Raw genomic sequence first — 21,184 nt, 5'->3', positions numbered from 1 at the left:
TCTGATGGCTTGGGGTTGGAGCTAGCCAAGAACTAACTGGGAACTTTTGTTGTGGCTAGTGGTGGTGGTACTGGGGCTTGAACTTGGGGTCTAGGCACTGTCCCTGAGCTTTCTTGGCTCAGGACTAGCCCTTTGCCACTTGAGCCAGCTCCATTTCTAGTTTTTTGGTGGTTTCTGGAAATAAGAATCTCATAGGCTTTCCTGCCTGGCTTTGCTTGAGACATCAATCCCCAGATCTCAGCCTCTTCTAAAGAATATTGAGGGCTGAGGATATGTCTTAATGGTAGAGTACTTGCCTAGCATGCATGAAGCCCTAGGTTCACATATGTGTGAAAAAGCTGGAAGCGGTGCTGTGGCTCAAGTGGTAGAGTGCTGGCCTTGAACAAATAGAAGCATAGCGACAGTGTCCAGGCCCCGAGTTCAAGCCCCAGGACTGGCCCCCCCCCAAAAAAAAAAATATATATATATAGACTTCATAGTTGCACACATATCACATGACTGTGACCCTGTGGAGAAAAACTATGTATATGAAATTAACCAAAAATGGGAGGAAAGAAGGGGATAGTGAGCTTTGTCCATTCTGTTCAAGAACAAGGAATTAAGGGCTCACACTGGGAGCTCCTCTGTTCCAGGTCACTTTTCCCTTTCAACAGAGAGGGGCCTGTACAGTACACACCAATATAGTGCATGTCAAGCAGTCCTAAAAAATAAGAACTTCTGTGAGTTCACCACTGAAACGACTGGGGAAAACTGTCATGTTTTTCAAAATGGTCTATTTAGAAACTTCTTTATACATGGATGGAGTAGAAAAGCCCATACTGATGTAAAGGTGTTTTTTTGTTTTTGTTTTTTTTTTCCCCAGAGCAGTTAAAAAATGAAGAGGGGGCTGGGAATATGGCCTAGTGGCAAGAGTGCTTGCTTCCCATACATGAAGCCCTGGGTTCGATTCCCCAGCACCACATATATAGAAAACGGCCAGAAGTGGTGCTATGGCTCAAGTGGCAGAGTGCTAGCCTTGAGCAGGAAAAAAAGAAGGCAGAGACAGTGCTCAGGCCCTGAGTCCAAGGCCCAGGACTGGCAAAAAAAAAAAAGAAAGAAAGAAAGAAAGAAAAATGAAGAGGAAAAAAATGGTGTGGAAAATATAGTAGGGGTTTCTTTTCTCTAGTTCTCCACAGCCTGGCATCCTTCAAACCCAATGGCTTTTAAGCCCCTGGGAAGTTTAATATATTTCTTAATTTATAGGACAAGTGAGGGCTCAAATAACGATGGCGTATGCCTGTGTTTCCTGCTATCACCACTACCAAATAGCAGCTCAAGAGCACATGGGCAAGAGTCCCCCCAGCCCTGGGAACTGAGTTTATGGACCCTCCCATCCCAGAGGAGTTTGCATGATGTAGTCCAGGATGGACATATATAATTAAGAATAATGTTTGGTAACCATGGAGACCAGAGAAGGCCATCCTATAATGAGCTCTTTGGGCAAAGTTAATAATAATAAAAAAAAAAAGGTCTCTTTGAACAGATGAGATCAAAGAGAGCTCTTCCTTGTACTGATTTTTTTTCTTTTTATGGAGTTATAAACCAGATACTCCCAAGTGCATAAACTACACTAATCTTCAGTATACAACTCCATTAATCTTTTTTTAAAAAATAAATATATACTCATATAATTAACAGCCAGGCAAGATACAGGACATTTTCTTAACAGCAGGTTTCCTTCTGCCCCTTCCCACCCCAGCCCCTGAAGGCAGCTCTTCTTCTGTCACCATCAGTAGTTTTGCCTCCTCTTGAACTTGGAGATTCCATGATTGATGACTTGTACTGAATTTTGTTAAAGATCATTCATGTTGAGCCTAGTGAATGTCCTCCCTGTCTTTCCTAGGCCTTTTTAGAGATGGCTTATACAGAAGCTGCTCAGGCCATGGTCCAGTATTATCAAGAAAAATCTGCTGTGATCAATGGTGAGAAACTGCTCATTCGGATGTCCAAGAGATACAAGGAATTGCAGCTGAAGGTAAAGCCAGCAGTCATTCAACAGGCATCCGCTGAGTTCTACTAGCCAGCCCAGTACTGACTTAAGGGCTGTGGGGAAGAGAAGAAAAGTGTTAAGAAATCACTGCCTTTGGGGGAGGGGAGAGAAAACAATTTAAAAAAATCACTGCCTTTGAGTCTGTTACTTAGAAAGGCAAATTATTACAACATGACAAGAAGTTAACCTCATTTGGGTGGATGAAAAGTACAAAGAGGTGCTCAGGAAGATGTTACAAAGAAGGTATTTACAGGGGAAGTTTTGAAGGAAGAAGTATAACGAGAAAGGTCACTGCTTTTTGGTGAGAAGAGTTCTAAGCATAAACTTTTCTACCCATTCAGGCTTTCAACAACATTTCCTTCCTCCATTACCTTCCCTGTGATCTCCGTTCACTCCTCTAATTTATCCCTTCAGCCACAACAAGTCCTTTTAAGGAGTATTTGAGGGACTTGGCCCGTCTTAGAATTCAGGGATGAATTCAGATCATTAAAACAGGACTTTTGTTTTGTTTTAACTTCCCTCCTTCCCTTCCTCTTCCCTCTTTCTCCCTTTCTTATTTCTTTCCCTTCCTTCCTTCCTTCCCTCCCTCCCTCCCTCCCTCCCTCCCTCCCTCCCTCCCTTCCATCCATCCATCCTTTCTTCCTTTCTTTCTTTTGCCCTCTCTCTCTCTTTCTTTCTTCCTTTTCTGTTTTATTGAGAAAGTATAATATCCATGGAGCAGTAACTAATAATTATACAATTTTTAAGGTAATGTCGAGGGAGATCTCACATATCCTGTAAAACCACAACTAATGAAATAGACTATAGCCATGATCCAGAAGCGGCCGCAAGCCTCTCCTCAGGCCCAGCCCTTTCCTCCTCACTCTCCTGAATTGGAGGATAACCCTTTCTACGCCTTTTCCCTTCGTTCTATCACTTACTCAGGCTGCCCTAAGCAATGCAATTTAGTTTTGTCTGGTTTTGATCTTTACAGGATGAAATCATACTTTCAGCTACTGTTTCACTCGGTTAGTATTGCTCATCCATGCTGTTGAGGTGTCTATTTTCGTGTGTGTGTGTGTGTATGATGTATGCCTATGTAGTTTGTTTATCCATCCAACACTGGATGGACATTTGGGTTGTTTTCAGTTTTATGACTTGAGGGGCACTTCTAACCATATTCTTGATTAACATGCTGTTATCCTGGTACAAATATACTATAATGCTAACATCTCATCTCTCCAAGCTTTTCCCAAAATTAGTTGTCACAATTTATATTCTTCCTGGGTTTTGCTCTGGTCTACATTCTTTCCTAACTTGACCTCGGGGCACTTAAATGATTTATCATGGATTTCTTTTATTGTCAATTTGCTGAGGTTGAACACTTTTTCATATATTTATTGGCTACTTCATTAGGATCTTCATAGTAGGAAGTTTTCAAGTCATCTGCCTATGATTTTCTTCTGCATTGCCTTGTTTTGCTTCGCAGGAGTTCTCTTAACTGGATGGTGTGCTGAGTCCATTTGGATTTATTGTACTCAACATAGTATTTGTGTTTAAATCTTTATTGCTTTCTTTAATAAGACTCTTTCCAGTCCATTTCCATTCATCCCATGTTTACTTGGCCCACTTTGTTCACAACTCACAGCTCTTAATCTACCCCCTTCATCTTCAAGATGGAAGTGTGGAGACAGAGGCACTGTGATTGTTTCTTGTTAGGACTAGCCTTCCAACAAGTCTTCATGGGTAGATCAGTAATAAGTCAACCAGTTGCCCAAGTCCTGATTCTGCTTTGCTTGCACTATGGCCTCTCAAGTTCCTTGCCTGATAGTTCTGCTTCAGGCAGAGCCTGATAGATACTGCTTTTCTTGTCTTTCTTTTTTTGTAACAAAAGTCCTTGACTTTTTTTTTTTTTCTTCCTAATGAGGATTCCGCCCACTTCTGTACCCAGCCAATTCCAGTTTGTTCTTGATTCTCCCCCTGGGGGCTGGAATTGCATTTCTTTACTGAGTTCCCAGTGGAGCTTTGGTCTCTAAAGGCTGATGTTGTCATAAGATTCTAATTAGGATTAACAGCAGTAATCAGTTTCTTAAAGCACCAAGACCTATTAATGCTTTACTATGGAGATAGTTTGGGAGGGGGCAAAACTATGGGTTACAGAGGTCAAATGGTCAAGGCTTGCATTGAGCAGATAATCACTGTGTGCTGGCCACTGTGGGTGGGACCGGGACTAGGTATCAGGGACAAAGAAAAGGGCAAGCTTGTGAGAAGCTCAGTCTTGTGAGAGAAGAGACATGTAAACAAAGAACTGTCAGCAACCATGTGACTTATGCCCTTTCTGAGCTTAGTTGCTTAACCTCTGTGAACTTAGCATACAAATCAGTTAAGATGATCACTCCAGTTCTTTGGCAATTTAAGCAATTTTTTTTTCATATATCTTTTCGGTCTCAAAAGGTGTGTAGGGTGATAATGACAGTAATTATGAGAGTACAGGAATAATTGGTACCTTTAATTGAGTCCCAGTACTCTGGAACAAGTAATGTCCCAAGCACTTTACATATATTATCTCCTTTAATCTTGACGTCAGTCCTGACAGGTATTATTATCTCAGTTTTACAGATGAGGATGCGGAGACTAATAGACGTTCAGTAACTTGCCCAAGGTCCTAGTTTACTAGAAGAGCCTAGATTAAAATCTGTGACTATGTTGGTTTTTTGCAGTACAGCTACTTTATTATACTAGGTTGTTAGAATCTCTTTGACCACATGAAAAAAGCAGGGGGGCAGGGGAGGGAGAAATGAGGTAATTTACTTGTATCCAGGCAGGAAGCTGCAGAGATAGTATTCTAGCCCAGCTTCTCAAACCTCAGTGTGTGTGTACATCACCTGGGGCTCTTGTCAAGACGTATTTTCTGATTCAGCAGTTCTGGAGCAGGGCTGTGATTCTGTGTTTCTAGCAAGCTCCCAGGAAATGCTGATGCTTCTGGTGCTTAGAGCACACTTAGAGTAGCAAGGATCTAGAACACATTGTTTTCTGATCTTTAGTAGGTATGGAGTTTTCTGTATCCCAGACTCTCAAAATGTCTCTCAGTGCAATTGTGACCTTCAGCATATATCAACTGCATAGGCATGTATCCTTTATGGGCCCTGTGTTGACTGTGAATGCACAAATGGGGTAGAACTCTGTCTCCAAGTAATAGAATTTTTGTCTCAAGCCTAATGACTTAGGCAAAAAAAAAAAAAAAAAAAAAAGAATTTATTGGGTCATATAAATAAGAAATCTGGAGAAGCTCTGGCTGCAGGTATGGCTGGATTGAAGACACAAATGCGATCATTAAGGCTTAGTTTCTCTCTTGGCTATTTGGGGTGGGAAGTGAGGGAGGAATCCTGGGATGGCCCTTAGCAGCCCAGGCTCTCTTATCTAGATGATGTAGTATCTTCAATTTCTTCCGCTGTTCTGGCATCCTACATCTCCATCTCCTTCAACAAGAAAGAGCCAGGATTTGTCCTAGTAGCTCTCATTGAATTTCTGAGAGGTCGCTCTGATTGGACAGCACACATGCCCATCCCTGAGCCAATCTCTGTAGCCAGGGGAAGGCTGCATTGTGATTGGCTGGGTCTGTATCACCTGCTCCATCCTCAGAGCTAGAGGTGGAGCATCAGCCACACCTTTGGTGAGATGAGAGGGGAGCTGCGGCTAGCAGAAGGAGAAAGAATGGCTACTGGAGAGATGTAAATGGCTACCGAAGAGGTAGAAGGCATATCCATATGTGTCCCTGGACCAAATGGGCTACCACATTGTGTCCTAGTAGAGTAGGCAGAGGTGGGCAAAAGTTTGACCACTTCTCTCCCCTAACCTTACCAGGCAAAGTTCAGATTGAGGGTAGATTTTAATGTCATTTTTTTCATCTTTTGATTGCTAGTCTTGTGACTATATCTTATCTCCCATTAGTCTTTGTGGCAGGGATTCTGTTCCTCAAAACAAGAAGGGCTTTTCACATCATAAGTATCCAATAAACATGCAGAATGATTGAGGAAGAGAACTCGGAGGGAGCAATAAAAATGATTATTTTCCTTCTGGCAGAGCTGGACAAGAAGATTGGACTATTTATTTGCTGGGTGATTTTATAGAGACGTCTCCAATACACATGGAATTGTAGAATTTAAGCCATTGCATCAGGGAATTGCCAAGGGTATGTTCCTGGTTCTTCTGCTCAGAGATTTGCATGCAGCGAGTTTGAGGATTGGGGGGTTCTGAGCCACTGAACTGGCCAGCCTCCTGGCTACAGAGGGTGCCTCTGGTCCTGAGGAACAGTCATGTGGGCATCCCATGATGCTCTCTGTTGGGAAGATTAAGTCAGCAAATTGGATGTTTGAGGGTCTTCTATTGTGTACCTCATGGTATCCATGCTGGGATAAATATGATGCATGGTCCTCGCCTGGGGATTGTGCAAAATTACAGAAGATCTAAACATGATTGCATGAGTGTGGGAACTTAGGAGTGCAAAGGGCCGAGAAGTTTCTGAGCAGGGCCTTGGAGGATGGGGAGAGAAGGTGTTGCCAGGAGCAGTCAGATGCGAGGCGATGTAGAGGCTGGGAACTGCAGTAATGGCAGGAGCAATTGCGCATGCCTGGATAGCATCTGGCTTTCATGAGTTCTGGGCTCATCTGGAAAGTTTCATCACCTTTCCAAGGCTCTAGAGGTATGCATAGCCGCCACAGAGCTGTCACGGCTGTGGAATTCCCCAGCAGCTCCTTTCATGTTGGCCAAGTCCTCTTCAGCATTCAGCTATGTAGCCTGCCATGTCCCCAGGCATGCCAGATGGGCTTCATTATCCCACTTTCAAGTGGAGAAAGTGAGTCTCCCCCAGGCAACGACGGGCCTTGACCCCAGGTGGCCCTGCCAGAGTTGGAGTATTCTTTCTGGGCTGAGATTCCAGCTCGTGGTACCTCCCTCTCCTAGGACACTGGGATGCTTAGAGTCACACCCAGTCTTAGAGGCAGCGGGAGGTACTGGCAGTGAGTGCTGGGTGGTTGTTGAGCAGCATGGATGTCATCTGTCATCGTAGAATGGATGGCAAGATATGACCTCCAAATAGGCCTGGGGGTAGGGGAAGAAGGTAGAGGTGCAGATACAAGAAGGTGGGACAGAATTGTTGAAGATTGGCTGAAGGATTCATGGAGTTGAGGATAGATACCACTTTCTCCTCTTTTGTGTAACGAAAGGCACCCCAAATTTGATCATAGACCCAATCTAGGTTCTGAGCTACTGCCAACATTGCGCTGCCTGATTTATGTCTGTATAACCGTGGGACACAGAGACCAACCTGACAGAAACATTATCATTATTAATATTATAGGATTAGCATTACATTAATCATAAACATTAACATTATAGGATTTTTCCTATGACATTGAGGAGCCAGTTCTGCTACTTGAAAAATCTTTGGTCACTTTTGTCCCAGTCCTATAGATGACAACTAGCAGGGTGTTTTGTCCATAGAGTGCCAGAAAGTTTGCAATGATCACTGAAAAGAGAAAGCTGACCCTCTGATCTACATAAGGGAACAGAGTCTGAGCCCACCAGCCCCAGTAGGTCATACTTGCAGACTGCCCGCATATTAATTTTCTCTCTTCATTTCACCAGCCATTCATCTTGGAATAGGTATCATTCCATTCGAGGCTCTGTGCGAAGCCCAATGTGCCGGGGCCACCACCCTGGGCAGCTGGGATCTGCACAGAAGTAACTCCACCTGGGACTGGGTTGAAGTAGCCTCAGGAGGAGGCTGTGTATTGAGGAAATAAGGGACAGGCGATGTTTAAGCCCAGCCGTGGTTCTTCTGGCCCGACAGTCCTCTAAATGTGTTGCTGTAATTTTGGGGGGTCACTAGAGGATGTTTTCATCTGTGGTGTCTGGTGAGAGCCAGTTCTGCCCCACTCCGGGCATCCCGGGCATCCCCAACAGGGTGGGCCTGGAGGAGGTGTCTGTGATGGCAAGTGTTCTTGGATGCCTTTGGCCCTGGTGTTGGCTTCCCTGGTGAGCTGCAAAACCTTGTCTGTTCCATCGGGCCCTGACAAGTCACCTTCTTCTTCTCACCCCAGGTTCTCCTGGGTCGGGAAGAAGCAATCAAGAGGATAAGAGTTTTCCAGAAGAACAGAACCTGGACATCAGGGAATCTGCATTTTTTTTTTTTTGGTCTTTTCTTTTTTGGTACTGGGGATCGAACCTAGGATGTTGCATTTGCTAGGCAAGCGCTTTGCCACTGAGCTAGATTCCCTGAGCCAGCCCAGGGAATCTGTTATCTGTTTACAATTTTTTTTAAATCTCCCAGACAGCCCATCAGGGATATTTTCTTTTTTTGCCAGTGCTAGAGCTTGAATTCAAGGCCTGAGCACTGTCCCTGAGCTTCTTTTTGCTCAAGGCTAGCACTCTACCACTTGAGCCACAGCGCCACTTCTGGCTTTTTCTGTGTATGTGGTGCTGAGGAATCAAACCCAGAGCTTCATGCATGCAAGGCAAGCACTGTACCACATCCTCAGCCCAGGGATTTTTTCTTGTTCATTCTGAAAGTTTGTTGCATGCATTTAACCTAGGATAGATGTATGTTCTTTAGTCTGTGGTGTCCTAGCTAGTCTGCCTGTGGCAGTGTGAGCCACAGCTATGGGGCCCAGAACAGGTTTCCTGAGTGATGTAAATCTCATCACATGGACTTGGTCTTGATGGCTCCGGCTCAGAGAACTCCCTGAATCCTAGTCGCACCTGTTGCATGACTCTGTAGATGGGGGTCCGCGATGATGCCTAGCGATTGAATGGCTATTAAGGTGTTAGGTTAATTTGTAAACTAAGTGGAAAAAAGCCAGGATAAAAAGTGAAGTTTCTTTTGCCTGCCGGCCTTCCTCCCTTCCTCTCACCCTCCTTCTCTCCCCTCCTCTTCCTCCTCTTCCTCCTCCTCCTCCTCCTCCTCCTCTTCCCTCCTCTCTCTCTCTCTTCCTCACCCTCCTTCTCCCTCTCCCCCTCCCCCCTACTATGCAAGTCCTGAGGCTTGAACTCATGGTAACAACAATAGTAGAAAAAAATACTCCAACACAAAAACAAATTATTACATCTACCACTAATAACAAAACAAAAAAACAAACACACACAAAAACCTTGTTTCCATTTTCTAGAGTTCATAAAACTTTTTTTTTCTTTGTTAGTCATGGGGCTTTAACTCAGGACCTGGGCAGTCCCTGAGCTCTTTTGCTCAAGGTTACCACTCTACCACTTGAGCCACAGCTCAAGTTTTCAGTTTTCTGGTGGTTAATTGGAGGTGAGAGTCCCATGGACTTTCCTGCCCAGGCGGGCTTTGAACTGTGATCCTCAGGTCTCAGCCTCCTGAGTAGCTAGGATTGCAGGTGTGAGCCACTAGCACCCTGCTTGTTATATTTTTGAGCTAGGGTCTTGCTAACTTTACCTATCGTTGTTCTTGAACTCTCTATCTTCTTGTCTTTTGCTAGGATTGTCAGCATACACTACCACCCCCTGGCTTCAAGTCCTCTCTCTTTCACTATTTCTGTGACCTTGGATCTAGCACGACTTCAGGGGTCACCATCTGCAGGGTCAAAACACAGCATGGCTGGAGTTACACAGGATAGAGGCTCTGCCTCTGCCTCCCCGGGTCTGTTTATACACCTGTGGAAGGTGGAGAGCAAATTCAGTGCCCTTCAAGTCTCTTTCCAAGTCTATAAAGCCATTGCTTTTCCTCCTTCCCTGTCTCCTTTTTATGGTTTAAATGTTTTAGTTATTTATTTTTAATTTGGGAGGGATTAACTCCCTCCTCACCCTCAGCTCATGGTGAGCCATGCTGCTTTGTTAGCAGCTCCCTGTGAGCCTCTCTCTCTCCCTGGACCCTCAGGCCTCCAATATCCCACATTATGCCCACAGTTCTCATCCTTTGCATTAGACTTTTTTTTTTTTTCATTTCCCTGCAAAAGGCACTTTTTCCTCCTTGGCGAATGGGGCAGTAGACAGCTGCTTCCCTCTGGTGTTTGCAAGGCTGTCTTTGATCTGATGGTGATCTCTCTGACTTTGCCTAGAAACCTGGGAAAACGGTGGCTGCCATCATCCAGGACATCCATTCCCAGCGGGAGAGGGACATGTTCCGGGAGGCAGACAGGTGAGGCTTTAGGGCCCAGGACAGGTACAAGGCAGTTTGAACACTTCCTGGTTTCTCATCCTTAGAGGGATACCATGCTCTGCCCTTGCCTCCCCCCTCCCCCAACTTCTGCCATTAAGCCCTATCCATCCAATTTCCCAATGAGGCACCCACCCAGTGCAGAGGTGTTCCAAGCTTAGGAAGAGGCGAGATGCTGGAAAGGCATATAGCAAAGACTTGATTATTGTTTGGCCCTTTGGGGCAAGTCTACCCTCTGCTAAATGCGTGGGGGGGGGGGGGCAGCGGCTGGCTGGTTGATTGATTTCTGTTTAGAGCTAGTTCTTCAGTTTTCATGAGCTGAATGTGAATATAGGATGAATGGTAAAAACAACAACAACAACCACCACCCAAGTTATCCCAACACTTACCCTGAACACTGAAGCCTGTAGTTTTTCCATTTCTTCCCCACTGAAGTATGTGACCCAGCAGAGCTGGGGCTGAAGGTGGACCAGGGTCTCTGCCCTACAAAGCTAAGAGGGAAAGAGAATGGGCAGCTGGCCCCAGTCTGTGACCCTTCCCCAGGGCTGCCACAGAGGGCGCTGTCACCTTACTGTAGAGAGGGCAGCCCAGACTTCCTTGTGGTGAAGGCAGCCCAGTCTCCTGGCCTGAGGGCTACTTGTTTTTTTCTGTGATTCAGGCCCCAAAGCAAATGCCTATCATTCTAGGAAATTATTGACTTAAGATATCAGTTGATCTGCCTAATAACTAGTCTTTGGGGGCAGGGAGAGTCAGTCCAAGTGTGGGGGGCTGGGATTTGGGGACTTTTGGTGGCACATGACAGGCCCTGCAGTGCTGTGACAGTACCTGGGGTGGGGGGTGGTTGGGGGGGATTAGGGAATCTTGCTTTGAACTTTAGACAGGTCACAATTCTTCTCTGGGCTTGTTTCTTCATTTTGAACCTAAGTGGGTGGGGTTTCTGAGCTCTCTTCCAACCCTTCAATGTCTTCCTAAATTCATGGTTTGGGAGATTTGTGGTCTTTGAGCAGGCGAGTCTCTCTGAGTGTTTGGGGAGACAGTTGTGCAGTGTGGGGTGCCCATTCTAACCCCGGCGCCGCTCTGTTCCCTGGCAGGTATGGCGCAGAGCGGCCGCGTTCTCGCAGCCCGGTGAGCCGGTCGCTGTCCCCGAGGTCCCACACTCCCAGCTTCACCTCCTGCAGCTCTTCCCACAGCCCCCCAGGCCCTTCCCGGACCGACTGGGGCAACGGACGGGACTCCTGGGAGCACTCCCCGTATGCCAGGCGCGAGGAAGAGCGGGACCCCGGCCTCCTTGTGGAGGGAGAACGGGGAGGACAAGAGGGACAGGATGGACGTGTGGGTGCACGATCGCAAGCACTACCCCCGACCGGTGGACAAAGCCGAGCTGGATGAGCGGCTCGAGGGAGGGAGAGGCCACCGGGACAAGTACCTGAGGCCTGGGTCGCCCAGCCCGCTGCACTCCGTGTCTGGCTACAAAAGCCGAGAAGATGGCTACTACCGGAAAGAGCCCAAAGCCAAGTTGGACAAGTACCTGAAGCAGCAGCAGGACGCACCTGGGAGGTCCAGGAGGAAAGAGGAGGCCAGGCTGCGGGAGGGCAGGCACCCTCACCCCGACGACTCGGGCAAAGAAGAGGAGCTGCAGCCCAAGGTCACCAGGACCCCAGAGGGCACCAAATCCAAGCAGAGTGAGAAAACTAAAAGCAAGAGACCCGACAGAGACCAAGAAGGAGCGGACGACAGAAAAGAAAGCAAAGTGGCAGAGACTGAGGTAAGGAGCCAGTTACTTGCTCAGATAAGGCGAAGCGGGTATTGGACGTTGGTGGCGTTGTTGGCTACGTGCCAGGTGCCCGCGGAGTCACTGGAATCCTCACAGCAGCCTCAGATCCTCCAAGGCTGCTATTGCAGCAGAGGAGGACATCGAGGCACAGAGCTTTGTTCAGGGACACGTGGGTCAGGAAATGGCAGAGCCTCAAATCCCTAGGTGCCCTGTTGCCTTTACTAAAAGTTGGGGAAGGGCAGGATGGAAAGGCCTCCCTGGTCCTGTTTGTCCAGGGTAGAGTAGCCTTGAGGTGTGGCACCCACACTCTGCCAAGGGAGATTAGACCTTACAGCCACTCAGCCCTCCCTCCTGTGCAAAGCACCCACCAATCCCAGAGCTCCCACGAGAGGTGGGAAAGCAGAGGGGCCCCCACCCCCTAGATGACATGAGGTGGCCAGGATGTGACGCGTTTCTCTAGATAGTGCCCACAGAAACGTTCTGTTTTAATAACAACACATGGCAGCCAGCTGGCACCTTCACACAGGTATCTAAAAGGATGCCAGGGGTCACGAGGAAGATGCTGGTGCCAGGCTGGTCTTCTAACTTGGCTTTGTTTCCTTCTTGCCAAAGCCTTTATGTTTAAGCATGGAGGAGTAATAAAGGTTTGGAGGAGGTCTAAATAAGGAATCTAATTATTTTTAAGTGTTGTATGCCTTTCCTCTAGTAGCCTGCCCCAGGGGTTGGTAACAATGACGAAGTTCATAGAAGTAGCAGAATTCTCCATTCCATGAACATGGAAGAGTCACAGTCCCAAGCCACACATTTGTCCTTCATACCCACATATGTGGGTGGAGTACCAGGTGGCAGAGTGGTTTGCTAGGCACATGGAAAACCAAGATGAATAGGACATAGCCTGTGATACTGCACAGACCAAGGACTAAGGAGGAGACGTGTTGGAGTTGGTAGTGGATGAGCCTCTCCAGGGGCAGGGACTGCACAGAGAGCTGTGTAGAAGGGGGAGCATTTGAGCTGAGCATTGAATGGGAACAAAGAACAGTTGGGGTTCCTGGTAAACGCAGTAGCAGGGACAAAAGCAAAAACGAAAGGCTCAAGAACCTGGAGATACTCGACAAGACTGCATCTTTAAGGCTTATTAAAAGATAATTTGTTTTTGCTTTTTTTTTTATGCCAGTCCTAGGGCTTGAACTCAGGACCTGGGTGCTGTCCTTGAGCTTCGTTTGCTCAAGGCTAGTGCCTTGTCACTTGAGCCACAGATCTACTTCTGGCTTTTTTATTTTCTGACTGGGGAGGGGGATTCATTTATTGGAGATAAGAGTCTCACAGACCCTCCTGCTCAGGCTGGCTTCAAACTGAAATCCTCAGATCTCAGCCTCCAGAGTAGCTGGGGTTACATGAATGAACCACCATGGCTGGCTAAAGGATATTTTTTAAAAGTAAAATTACAATGGGTGTAAATATAGTGAGCACATGTTAAGGATTTTATTCAACTCATTAATTCCATCTTATTACTATAAGATGTAATTATGCTAAGAAGTACTCAGCGACTCCAAAGACCAGGTAAGCTGCATAAGCAACCAAGAATGCTGAAATGAATTTGCTAATGATGTAGAACTGGCCTTTCCCCCAGATGCCTGGGGAAAGCCATTGCATTTCCACCAAATAAAATTCATTTGCACCTCTATGAACAAGAATCATTTACTTTATGAGCAGTGGGTTTTCTGTAGCTTATAACAGAGTTGTGAAATAGCTCAGTGCAGCAAGATGCAGACGCCAATAGAACCAGGTAGTCTGGAGAACCAATGCCCAGCTTTCTTTGGAAAGAACACCCAGTCATCTTTTGCCCATTTTGCTACTGGTTTTCCTGACTGGCCGAGCAGGGGAGTCTCATGAGATGAGATTCAGAACTTGGTCTGCGATGCTCCAGAAGGACCTGGGGGTCTTGCTAAAGACTGAAATGTGATTCTGAGGATATGGTGAACACATAGATTTTTGGTATTAGGGCCTGAAGTCAGAGCCTTGCACTCTCATTCAGCTCTTTCACTTAGGGCTGGCGCTCTGCCACTTGAGTTATGCCTCCACTGCCAGTTTGTTTGCTGGTTACTCGGAATTTTGTGGATTTGTATGCCAGGGCTAGCTCTGAACTGTGATTCTCAGATCTCAGTCTCCTGAAGTAGCTAGGATTATAGATGTGAGCCATCAGCACCCAGTAGATTTTTTTTTTTTAACCAATCCTGGGACTTGAACTCTGGGCCTGGGTGCTGTCCCTGAGCTTTTGTGCTCAATGCTAGTGCTCTACCACTTAATCCACAGCTTCACTTGTGGCTTTTTGTGGTTACTTGATGACAAGAGTCTCATGGATTTTCTTGTCCTGGCTGGTTTCAAACCGTGATCCTTGGATGTCAGCCTCCTGAGTAGCTAGGATTATAGGTGTGAGCCACCAGTGCCTGGCCCAGCTGATGCTTTTAAGAAGCATGTGCCTGTGGATAGATTCACCCATATGCTTGAATTCCCTATCTATAGAGCTTAACTAACCATGAGTTGAAAGAATTTGGGAAAAGAGATTCCATCTGTAGTAGAGTTTTCTTGTCACTTTCCCTAGGGGGAATATACAATCTAATGACTTACACATGTCTATGTGGTATTGGGTGTTATAAGTTATCTGTGGATGATGCAAAGAGTTTGAAAGGTCATGTATAGATTTATAGGATACCATGCTGTGTTATAGAAGGGACCTGAGTAGCTATAGATTTGGCATTGGAGGGAGTCCTGGAGCAGATCCCTGTGGATTCTGAAATGTCCAAAGGGCCAAGAAAAGGCTCAGGGAAGTAAAGGCCTCCTACCCACTGCCAGGGCGAACCCCCTGCCCCTGAGAAGCCCAGCTTCTGAGAATCATACCACTCCCTCTTCTCTGCCTCTGTGTCTGTTTGTGAAATGGGTGTGGCTGTCAGGCTGCCAGGGCACTGTAGTGAGCTTGTGCTTGGTAGAGGCCCTCTGAGATCTCAGGAGAGGGTATCAGAGTAAAAAAGCCCCTGAGCTAGCTACTCCATGTTCAGAGTGGTCAAGCCCATCCATGAGGCCCAGCCCTGATCACAGCATCCTGGGAAGACATGGGAAAGAAGTACCCCTCCATCTTGACCCAAGGTGGGCGGGGGGGGCGGGTTAAGGGGAATGCATGTCCCTTGCTGTCAGTTCCCTCTCCTATAGCAAGACCCAAGACCTGTGTGGTATCTGCATGATGTCTCACCTGCTTTAGAAACTGGACCAAACCGTGTCTGTGGGTCCCATGCTGCCGAGGGACCAACACATTGCAGCCTCCAGTATAAACAACCCATAAGAGGAAGAAACAGAAAAAAAAACCCAAACACAACACTCATACACTTTTCCATACCGAGCTCCCCCATGCCAGAGACAGGCGCAAGCCCCATCCCCTTTGATGAATTCCATTGTATTGATCAATATCCATGGAGCAACCAGCACTAGTTGTGGCTAAGACTGAGTGGGTTTCTGGTCTCACATTCTAGTGGAAAGACGTGTTAAGTCATTCCGCAATAGAAGACCATCCATATGCACTACAGAGGGAGGCTATATGGCATTGTTAGTGTTTGTCATGCATGGCTGAGAGTTGAAGGAAGCTTATCTATTTACTGGGTGGAAAGGAAAGAGATCAGATGGTGGGAAGAGGAAGTGCAAAGGCCCTGTGCATGGCTAGAAGCCATGCTAGCTCAAGTAGAGAGAGCCAGGATCCCAAGTTGGAAAGTGAGGCTGATTTGTCATCAGGTGATACATTATGCAGGACCTTATGGACTGATTCAAGACTTTCCTGTCTTTATCTTAAGTGCAAGGGGAAGCAAAGGAAATGTTTCCGTAAGAAAATACAGTGAGCCTAGGATAGCTTGTACAGTTTGATAGGTGGGGATGGGAGAGACCAGTTAGAAGGTTTTCTGTGGCCAGGCCCTACTTGAAACAGTCTGTGAGCCAAGTGTATTGTTGCCTTTGTCTGTTACATTCTTGTTCTTTGCTGCAGGGAGGAAAAGCAAGGTTCTGGCTAGTTGGGGAGCTTCCAACCAGGTCCCCAAATTGACCTTGCCTCTTCTAGCTTGAACCATAGGAGACATTTTTACTCTGTTCACCTAGGCATGTGTCTGCACAATTTGCTTGTGAAGGGTTGTGTGTGTGTGTGTGTGTGTGTGTGTGTGCATGCTTGTGTTTGTGCACGCTGGTACTAGAGCTTGAACTCAGGGTCTGGGTGCTGCCCCTTAGGGTTTCCTGATCAAAGTTGGCACTCTTTTTTTTTTTTGGCCAGTCCTGGGGCTTGGACTCAGGGCCTGAGCACTGTCCCTGGCTTCTTCTTGCTCAAGGCTAGCACTCTACCTCTTGAGCCACAGCGCCACTTCTGGCCGTTTTCTGTATATGTGGTGCTGGGGAATTGAACCCAGGGCCTCATGTATACGAGGCAAGCACTCTTGCCACTATGTCATATCCCCAGCCCTCTGGCACTCTAACTCTTGAGCCTAGCTCTACATCTGGCTTTTTGGTGGTTAATTGGAGATAAGAGTCTCACAGACTTTCTTGCCCAGGTTGGCTTTGAACTGCAGTCCTCAAATTTCAGCCTCCTAACATGGCGTAAGATATCAAAAGAAATGTACACACTGCCCTACTATGTAACTGTACCCTTTTTGCACAACACCTTGTCAAAAAATTTGTGTTCAATTAATAAATAAATTAAATTAAAAAAAATTTCAGCCTCCCAAGCAGCTAGGATTATAGGTATCAGCCACCAGCATCTGATTATTTTGACAAAAAGAGGGCAGTGACCATTTGTTCAGGAAGATTAAAAACAGAGCAAAGTGGATGGCTGCTTGGTAGAAGCTACGTAAGGCCTCTGGTTACTAAGAGTCCCATTTCAGTGGAATCTAGTAGATTCAAGTTCCAGAAAGAAGATTTGAACTATCTGTCTCTGTCCAGTCATAACAAGTTAAACCAGTTAGCTCTGGATTTCTTCCTTGTCCAGCTGGCTTCTTGTCTGTCCAGGTGGTGTGTCAGCTTGTAGGTAATTAGAACCAGTGTCCTATACTTCAGACCAACCTCAGCCAAAACTGTCAGGAAAATGCACCTTGCCTCAAGGAAACCTGAGAGGCATTGGTTTGATGATCAAAGTTTAAGTCATGGGAGTCTACATGCCAGAAACTTCTAAAGCAGGGACTGGCAAGCCTTTACTACAAAGGATCAGATGAGAAATACCTTAGTCTACAAAAAGGAAGAGGTAAAGTTGAACATTTGAGGTCAGTACTCAAATAAACATTTCAGGTATAACTGTTCAAAATTACAGAATTGCATTCTTAGCTCACAGACTATAAAAACAGGCTGTGAGGAAGGTTTGAGCTGCGGACTGTAAGATGGTTCACCCTGTCTTAAAGACTGGTAAGTGCCCTGGGTCTCTAACCGAACGCCTGTTGTCAGGTGCTCAGCTCCTCAGCCATGAATGAGCACTATCCCAGGCACCTTCGCTGGGAGAAGAACGAACAGAAGGAAGGGAGAAGAAGTGAAGTACTAGCTAGGCTGGTGTTTTAGGATAGAGGCTGGGCAAAAGAGAGGGTGACAAGGCACTGATTGTTTCACAGTTCCCTTCCTACCAAAAAGAGCCAGAATGCTAATAACCGCGCCCCCCCCCCCCCAGTCAAAATGGTACTATGTGACATGATGGCCAGCCCCAGTGCATTCACCCTTGGCTTCCTCTACTTACCCTCACTGCAAAATATACCCATTTTTGCTAGGGATTTCTAAAGACATCGAGCCAGTTTTCAAGACATTCCTATGCCTTCATCTGTGTGCAACTATGAGTGCTTTTGCTCATGTTACCAACCCTGTTTTTCCCACTCGAAAAGCGAGGATGGCAGCAGCAGCTGCCACTCTCAGAAGCCCTGGGATGGAAAGGGAAACGTTGAGTGTGAAATGCATTCGATACCGCCATTCTTTTCATGACGCTCCCCCCTCGGTGGCTCTCCTCACTCTCAATTTTCTTTGTTCTGTTCTTCCTTTGGTAAGGCTGGAAAAGAGGAATGGGAAGGCACGGAAGAAAGTCCCCAGGCAGAGGGCAGTCAGGAGAAAGAGACGGAATCCTCACATCCAGAAAACACAAGGACACAGAAGGTAAATTTGTTCTACACCCCAGCAATGTTGTCCCATTCAGCCACCAGGGAACCAAGTCCCAGGAATCCTGGTCCTGCCTGGCTCTTACCCACTGTGTGGAAGGTGTCTGCTGATGGTTCTATGAATGGCTGAGTCCGCCCCGCGCCCCCCCCCCCCACACACACACACTACAACTACTTCCTTGCCCAGGATCTGTGGACAGTCTCTATTGGGGAGATCGTGATCTACATGTGTGGGCTCTGCCTCATTCTCCAGCAACTTGGCTATGCTCCTAAGACAAAACATGTGCCCCCCAAAGCCCCCTCAGGCTTCAGAGCCAGGTTCCCAAAATAGGCCCGTCCCTGCTGGGGAAGTAGAACAGTGATTCTGGTACTCTAGCTGGGGCTCTGACCTCAGCAAGTCCAGACCCTAGGATTAATAAGCCATGCACTATGCTTATAAAGATTACCTTACCTAATTAAAAAGGGGGGAAAATGCAGTTACCATTCTCCAAGGCCAGGCTGCTACAGCAAAAAGAAATGTCCTTGGAATATGGCCAGCTTCATGCCTTTCAGGTCAGGAGAAGTTGATCTCGATGTGTCCACTGAGCGGAAGGGCTGCCCAGAATACCGGGGCAAAGTTTTAGGAGAGATGGGGTGTGAGAATGGAAGTTGCACCCTTGCTGCAGAGGGTGCTTGGAGCTATTTTGGAGTGATTTTGCCATTGTGACCTTTCATGATGCCTTCACATACAAGGAAATAGCTCCAACAAGCAACCATTTGTGATGTAATCATTCATTTACTTAAAACTACTTATGGAACACCTATGATATCTCAGGGGTTTAAAATTCTTTGTGCCCGCTGGGAATGAGGCTTAGTGGTAGAGTGCTTGCCTTGTATGCATGAAGCCCTGGGTTCCATTCTTCAGCACTACATACACAGAAAAGGACAGAAGTAGTGCTGTGGCTCAAGTGGCAGAGTGTTAGCCTTGAGCAAAAAGAAGCCAGGGACAGTGCTCAGGCGTTGAGTCCAAGCCCCAGGACTGGCAGAAACAAATTCTTTGTGCTATTTCAAACATGGTAGATTAAGCATTTAGAAGGGATTATTCTAAACCCTGTGCCATTTTTGCTCATCCTCCCAATAATAAATTGACCGTGTGGGACTTGGGTACTTTACAGCTCTTTTTAAAAATTTTTCTATTTAACTAATTAGTTGGTGGAGTGATTTTTGCTGATGCTCTAACTATTTGAGCCACTGTTCCACTCCTGTTATTTTGGTGGTTAAGTTGAGATAAGAATCTTATGGGCAGACTGCCCAGCCTGGTTTTGAGCCATAATCCTCAGATCTTAGCCTCCTGAGTAGCTAGGATTATAGATCTGAACCACTGGTGCTGGGTTGATTCAGTTTTTCATTACCCAATAAGCCTTTCCTAGGTAGAAAGAAAACCATCAATATCCTTCTGCTTTGAGAGGGTCTTTGTGGGTACGGTTTGTGCCTCTGATCGAATGCTTTGGGCCGTCCTCTTACCTCCACTCTGCCTTCTTATGCAGGAACAAGACTGGGAAAGCGGGAGTGAGGCCGAAGGGGAGAGTTGGTACCCCACCAACATGGAGGAGCTGGTCACAGTGGATGAGGTGGGAGAAGAAGAAGATTTTATCATGGAACCAGACATCCCAGAGCTGGAAGAAATTATGCCCATTAGCCAGAAAGACAAAATCTGCCCAGAAATGTGTTCCTGTGTGGTGACCAGCTTAGACTCCGATTTGCCTAAGGATTTCAGCAAGGAGAGAGAGGCCATAGGGAATGGGACCGCAGACATCAGCCTCAAGCTGCCGGAACAACTGCCTTCTGTTTCCACGCGCTGTCCCAGTGACACGGACGTGGAGATGCCTAGCCTAAATCTGGCTGCTGAGCGGAAGCCAGCTGAATGCGAGACAGGCCTCTCACTGGAGGACTCAGATTGCTACGAGAAGGAGGCAAAGGGAGCAGAGGGCTCAGAGGTGCGTCTGGCCCCTGCAGCCCAGCAAATGTCTTCCCCCCAGCCAGCAGAGGAGAGGGCCCAGCAGCCTAGCCCGTTTCTCGATGACTGCAAGGCCCGAGGGTCTCCCGAAGATGGGGCTTGTGAAGGCAGCCCCGTGGAGGAGAAAGCCGGCTCCCCCACTGAAAGCAACCTCCAAAGCCAGGCTTGCCAAGGCGTGTTGACTGAGGGTAACTACCTCCCCATTCCTCAGGGGTGGCTGGGTGGATCGGACCACTGCTCCCTGTAAGAAGTATGGGCGTGTGCAGACTGGCATAGGCATGCACGAGCTTTCCACTGGTGTTAAAGCCCATGCAGAAAGTCCTGTGTTCATGGAAGCCAGCCTCTGAAGGCCTGGCTAAGCTCTTTGTATTTTCAGGGAATGGTGAGAAGGAAATCAGATGGGACGTTGCCTGTATTCTGGAGAAGCAAAACTCAGATAAGGGTAGACTTCTCTGAGTTACTAGGAGCCCAGAGGGTCTCAGACAACTACAATTGGCTTCTTGTTTCAGCCAAAGGAAGTTGGGATCAGGTAGTCACCCCAGCCTGGGCTACAGAGGACCCTCTGGTGGTTATTTCCCTAACAGGTCGGGGAGAATGGGGACATGCAAGCAAAGCTATAGGGTCTCACTGGCGGAGGGAATGGCTTGTTCCCCTTCCTACTGTCTCAGTCCCATTTTTCTCCAGGGTCTGACAGTGATATGGGACTTGTCCTGGGAGCCACTCCGCCTCCACCGGAGGTGATGTTGTGGCTATGCTGGGCACTGTGACATCATGAACTAGAGAGTTTAAAATAGGCTAAGCCCTGGTATCCATGCCAAGGGGAATCTGAGCTCCAGCAAGGGCTCAGGGGAGGGAAGGGAGAGAAGAGCCCTGAGGACTCTCATGGTGAAAAGAACTAGAGATTTGTTTTATAGAAAGCTTGTAGCATACACTGAGCTTGAAGTCAAGGTCGTGGGGCATAACATTGAGAGAAAAGGCTGAAGAAAAGAAAAAAGCATCTCAGCCCAGAGCCTTGTGGGTAGCCAAGCTGGCAGTGACCTGGAGGTTTGGGATCTCCTCCATGTCAAGCTGACCTGAG

The 21,184-nt window shown here is 47.0% G+C and overlaps 1 protein-coding gene across 1 annotated transcript in view; it reads left to right on the top strand.

Moving 5' to 3' along the window:
- Positions 1 to 21,184, top strand: part of Rbm20 (RNA binding motif protein 20) — a 162,191-nt gene that overhangs the window by 126,459 nt on the left and 14,548 nt on the right. The window contains 6 exon segments of the mRNA XM_048338278.1: positions 1,883 to 2,014; positions 10,084 to 10,163; positions 11,273 to 11,465; positions 11,467 to 11,946; positions 18,004 to 18,108; positions 19,637 to 20,294. Coding sequence (XP_048194235.1) covers positions 1,883 to 2,014; positions 10,084 to 10,163; positions 11,273 to 11,465; positions 11,467 to 11,946; positions 18,004 to 18,108; positions 19,637 to 20,294 — 1,648 coding nt within the window.

This window comes from Perognathus longimembris, chromosome 2 (genome assembly GCF_023159225.1).
Source record: "Perognathus longimembris pacificus isolate PPM17 chromosome 2, ASM2315922v1, whole genome shotgun sequence".
Taxonomy (NCBI): Eukaryota; Metazoa; Chordata; class Mammalia; order Rodentia; family Heteromyidae; genus Perognathus; species Perognathus longimembris.
Note: the sequence above shows the minus strand (reverse complement) of the source record. Positions and strands in the feature narration are given on the sequence as shown.